We start from the raw sequence: 6000 nt of genomic DNA on the forward strand, positions 1-6000 counted from the left end.
ATTGTCTCGTTTTATATATCCTATTCAGTTAATAGACCCGCAAATTATGATTCAGAATTAAGGGTTTACGATGGTATTATAGACGGCTTTATCATTCGTGAGGCTCAGCCGTAGGGAGAAGGTGGTGATGTGGAGCTGTAATTTAAAGTTGCTACGCAACTCTATTCATTGATACGTAACCTTGTATTTACAATTGTTAATCAGAAGTCAAACCACTGGTAAGAAGAAAAGCACAATAAACAGAAAATTGGGAATGCCATCCACCCCCCCCCCCCCAAATATTTCTTTCTCCATCATGAAGATGGATATAAGCGGAGACCTCACTAGTAAACCCCTAAATACTTATGTACCAACAAGAATAAACACCGAGAGATTTGCTAGCACTGCCCATCTAGCATCCACTGTCAACACCAAAGCTTCTATTAATAATAATACGGGAGCCATCGAGTTCCTGGGGTGTTTTTCTAACATTGAAAATCCCAAATTTGCAATCGTTGAACCAACGGACGGGAGCCCAGGGGGGGGTGCCTATACCCGCAGATAGCAGTGAAAAAGTTTGTAAGGGAGTCACACAGGAGAACCACACTTAATAATGCTTAGCTTAAGACAAGAAATGGTGAGAAAAGTGTCCAAGGACACCACAATGGGTGGTCAGCCAAGTGAGGAAATCCCATAAAATAAGCCTCCAGAATGGACCATAAATGCCCATGGAAAATGTCCCACAGAAATAGTTTCTCCAGATTGTTTCAGATAGAGACAAATCACCACCTATTTCGAGAGCAGCAATATTTGGCCCCCCGTATTCCTTTCCGTTTTTGTAAGTGACAGGTGAATCAATGACATATTGGGTGCAGGAAAACACGGGAACGGATTCGGAAATAGATATAAAGTCGTGGTGAGGAATGGATGATTTACGAGACTGGTTGCAGATGACGTAAGCTAGAAATATATCCGAGAAGTGGTGAATGAAGGTGTGTATGTGGGGAGTATGATTATCATTATTATTAATATTTCTCAGCGACTCGGCGAAAGCCCACCCCAATTAGAAATGGTTACGGTGGTGAATATAATCTCTCAAATAGGGATCTCACGAGTGAGCTGCATTACAGGGAAGTAAGGAATCCCGGTAGGATTTAGATGGCTGAGTGAACGGTGGAGACCAGCCAGCTTGATCAGTGCTCGTTGTCTCTCGGCGGAGGTGGCTAGTTCTTGGTATTGACGCTTTCGGAAGGAAAAGAAGTATTCCGGTCGATTACAGATGAACTATTTGCAATGGCATGGATAGGTTAAAATCGGTAGTTTGATCATCGGAGACGATACGGTCGTTCCGAGTCCCCTTTATCAAATCCCTCTACGGTCAAAGCCCCATGCCAGCTCCACCTTTTGAAGGGCAATAAACATGAAATGTTAACACCTCTCTCAACAATAATTTCTAACCGATGAACGGCTAAGATTCGATGGAAATAGCGCTAGCCTGCACATAGCCGAGAATGGATCTCTCGGAGTGCGAGTTCACACAAGAAAAGCGCTATCCGAATAAACACCGAGTGGATATAAGCGGCCATAATAATTGGTACCAGAGATGCTCCAGTTAATGGAGTCAAGGAACAAGAGAATTACGCATTCTGGAACTGGTACCGTAGTTAGGGGTGCTACGGGGCCACTTGTGACAAAGCTTTGGCTTTGTCGAAGCCCCCTAAGTCAGCCGGACGTCAGTACTATATGTCATCCTGTGATTCACAGCTTCACCTTCTATGGTGATTCCTCACTCTTGCTCCATCGGCGATTCCCCTTTCAGCCTTAACCTTCACTTGTTCCATTTTCTTCTAACCGAACCCGAAGTTTAATTTACTCAATCCCGGTAGCACGGGTGAAAACCCCTATTCCGGACAAGAGAGGAGAGCCCGTTAAGAGAGCAAATAATCTGGATAGCGAAAGTTTGGAGAAAGATGGGGCTATACTAGAGCGCAGTTGTGAGCGATGATACGAGCGGTCAATGTCCCTCCATTTCCTACCAGACTCTATAGCTTTGTCATTATGGCTGTGAATATTTTGTAGCAGGGGGGAGGAGAATATACGATTTCTAATTATTGTTACAAATGGGCCTCGCTGCCGTGATACCTATTACGAGGGGCCAACACCCACCAAGACCTGGCGATCTAAGCTGAAGCCCCTCCAGACTGGTACGGCTGTGAAACATCTAATCCATACGGACACAACGGAACCCACCACAAAAATGAAGACATTTCTTCCGGCCAGGCCTCAGTGCATCTTACCGACCGGCCAGGCACTCCACCATACTAGCAAGAAAATCAACTAGTCACCTATGACAACGCTGTGCGTGAAATTATCTCTCACTATGCCAGATTAACAATAGTGCTACTAATACCCACTGTCGCTCTTACACCGACTTCTTCCCCCGACAGGTAAACACGACTGGCGGAAACTAGCGCACACCTACGGCTGAACTCCCACACCCGAGATTTTGTAACCTTGAATTTTTCTGCCAAATATTACTAACCCATTACTGAAGCGCGTATCCCGACCAGAGAGGTGCAACCATCGTACGGATTTAACAGGCTGCAGCATGCAAAATAGAGAAATGTTCCAGTTTCCAAATTCCTATTTCCTTCTCTGTAATGGATTAGGGAATAGTTGCCGTTGGCTGGAGTAGTTAGTGGTTGTGTAGATGCTCTTGTCCATTCGGGCCCAATACGGCTGAGGAAAATATGTCAACCGATATATTTATAGAGCCGTCGTTCCTTCGTTTTATTCTTTTGTAGTAATTATCGACTCTGGATTTTTAAACCTTTAGTAGATCTTTGACAGTCGACCTCCATTGACAAATACTAGTCGAATCCACTATTTATTTATGTAAATTAGTTGACCATGAACTCCACTAGCTTTTGGCCCTACGCTATTTCAAACCAGCACATTCCCCACCCACCAGTACAGCAAACCAACCATACTAGGTTACCTTCAATTCACTCGTTGCTGTTGGACTTACCTTCGCTTCAACAAAACCCATCCCCAGCATCTGTAGGAGGCCTAGTCTTGCCACTCCACGGAAACAGCTATGCATTGCCATCCTTTGCCAGTAACAACCGTGCCTTGCCTTATGTTCAGGCTTCCTCTACATTTAACACATACTTACCACAGCCCCAGAAGGCTACACTTTTGCTCCCAAATAACTTAAGTAATAATAGCACAAATTCCAGTAATGGTACAGCTCAGTACTCCACTAACTCATACACATCATCAGCAACATCTTCTCGTTTGCTCAGTCCCATCAGTTCCCCATACTCCAGAGGGAACTCTTCATTGTCATCAGATACATTAAACGGTAATGTTCCAGCATACAGCACATCCAGAAACAGAGCGTCTTCCGACCCACTTGTTAAGTCAGAACTTGATGTGACATCACCATTCCAGCTGGTAACGCCTCCACTCAAAGAAGAAGACAGCTCCGATGAAGTAATGACCGAGCTGGAATCTACATCGCCCCCAAAGAAGAGTTGGAAACCAAGAAAGAAGAGACAGTGCCCAGAGTGCAAATTGTACTTTTCCAACCTCGCTACACATAAATCTACTCATTTAAAACCGACATCGAGACCCCACATCTGTAAATACTGTAACCGTGGGTTCGCTCGTCCTAACGACTTGTTCAGACATATCAAATGCCACTGGAAGGAAATCGGAAGTGATAAGGGCCAGTTCAAGTGCCCTTTCAAGAACACAGAAACCGGAGATACTAACGGGGCTCCCGATCACTGTTGTCACAATACTGGTATATTTTCTCGCTGTGACACATTCAAGAACCACTTGAAGGCTATACACTTCCAATACCCCAACGGAACAAAGAAGGATCAGAGAACAAAGGTTTCAGGTAAATGCAGAATGTGCCAGGCAGAGTTTAGAAATGTAGATGATTGGTTGGCTAACCACATCGAACGTAACAACTGCCCTTCGGCAGTTAACATGGTTAAAAAGGAATAGTAGGCTAGTATATATATGAATGATACGAAGAAACGGAACAATTACTGTAGAGATGGTTACATGAGAGTCCATTCAGCTGTGTAGGCTTCGGTTCATAACTTAAGGGGTTTCCGATCTTAGAAGACTCTCCTCCATTCTTTTCTACCCATTAATAGTCATAGCGAACTTATCTAAGTTTGTGTCTTCTCCTATTTGGAACAGAAAAACTACGGGGAACGACTTCGTCGTACCTACGGTCCAACTACAATGCCTCCTATACTACATTTTCTTATTTCTCATACAACAAGATTTACCAGATTTACCCTACTCATCATACCACCACTAATTTGCTATTCACACAGAGGGCTGGCATATTTTGGGGATATCGGCATTGCTGCGAATTATGCCATTAGTAATGCCCTCCCTTCAGAGAGTCCCCAAAACGCAGAGAATATCACTTACACATTCTCCATATTCTACACTCCTTGATCATCCGTGACAAATTGACAAATTGCGGTTCATACCGTGTCCTTCCGTTCCCGGTGGAGCTAAACGGCAAAACCCCCCAATTTAGAAGGCTTCGGGAATACCAATTCGCAGCTATTCCCGCATACATCAATAAACCTTTTTGCACCAAACACATTCGGTGAAGTCAGACCACTGGAGAGATTGGGAGTTTGCGGTATTCCCGGTAGAAATTCCGTTACTATTCGTATCCTCTGGTTGGTTTAGAGACGAAGATAGTCGGGGAATATGGGGCGGTCCACTATCGTAGCACAAATTTGATAGTTACCATAGCACCGAGTTGCCTTGATGTACCTATATGACGTAACTGGTGATCTCGATGAAGTGTAACCGATTACATAAGCAGAGCTAAAACTCAGGGTGGTTCCCCATTGCTATGAAAGAATTCTAGTATTAAGACAGAGAAGAGTGGCTTGGTTACGGGGGAAATTTTTCTTAACTTGCTTCCGAGTCCAACTGCTACTTCGCCGTGTCTGCCATTCGCCGGCGCTGTTACACCTGGGTCTTGTTCGAATTTGTTGCCCTTCCAACTTTAGCAAAAATAACCTTTCACGGCCGAGTTTTATCGTGATTAGGTAAGATCGGATTTATTGTTAGCATCGCGGATGTTCTCTTGTCCACCAGATATCAATCCTGATAGTGTGGGTGAGTTCTCCAGTCACATCTCTCTGGAGAGTTAATGGAATGTCTGTACTTCGCTTCCACTTACACCATTCACATGTACATGCACATCGCTTGTGTGGAGATAGATACATATCTATGTATCTAACGTTTTGCCGGTAGTATGGACTGGATTCAATTTAGTAAGATTAAGTGTTCTTTTATTAATGGTGGACACTACCCGTTACCGTTTAGGAGGGACCGTAGTATGGCATATTGTTCCTCGCCCATAATCACGTAGCGTTCTCGTGTTTGTCTCACTAAGAAGTTTCTGGTTGGTTTTATTGTTGAGTGATCGGGTATAACGCTTTTTTCAGACCCGAACCTCTCGGTTTGGTTTATAGCCGTCGGTTGGTATGGCCATATCTTTCGTAGGTGAAATCGTAACGGTGTTTTGCAAGAAAGTTCAAGTACCGGTGATTTCGCACTGGAATAGACACGGCGGACATAGCGTTGTGAAATATTCGTTTTCGTACAAGGAGATATGAGTAACGTGAGTTGTTGTGCTAATTAATGATATCTCCGTTGTTATAGATATCAGACGCAGGGCATCTTATTACCATGGGAGAATGGCCATTACGAACACCACTACGATATGAATGTTCGTTGCCCTAGCCATACAGTACTCCGCTATGTTAATTTGACCCGAGGACCATTCTTCTGGCAAAAGTTATCCAAATTTTTCATTGCTGTGATAACAGTAATTCACAGCCAAAATTCAGCGCGGTTGAAGGCTTTATATTCTGACGGGTATAACAACGTCTCTCTTCTATATATATTTGTAGTTGTAAGCATATATATCGTAAGACCCTGAACATCTTATAGAAGCAACTGTGGAAT

The 6000-nt window shown here is 43.8% G+C and overlaps 1 protein-coding gene across 1 annotated transcript; it reads left to right on the plus strand. All coding sequences in view use genetic code 12, as the record gives it.

Annotated features, from left to right (window-relative positions):
• Positions 1–2889: 2889 nt before the first annotated feature.
• On the plus strand, positions 2890–3996 carry STP4 (Stp4p; the record flags this gene model as incomplete). Its single annotated transcript, XM_064918076.1, has 1 exon — positions 2890–3996. The coding sequence occupies one exon, from the start codon at positions 2890–2892 to the stop codon at positions 3994–3996; it is 1107 nt and encodes a 368-aa protein (XP_064776662.1).
• Positions 3997–6000: the final 2004 nt, after the last annotated feature.

Source organism: Scheffersomyces xylosifermentans (assembly GCF_036884685.1).
Source record: "Scheffersomyces xylosifermentans strain CBS 12540 chromosome Unknown RJT20scaffold_1, whole genome shotgun sequence".
Taxonomy (NCBI): domain Eukaryota; kingdom Fungi; phylum Ascomycota; class Pichiomycetes; order Serinales; family Debaryomycetaceae; genus Scheffersomyces; species Scheffersomyces xylosifermentans.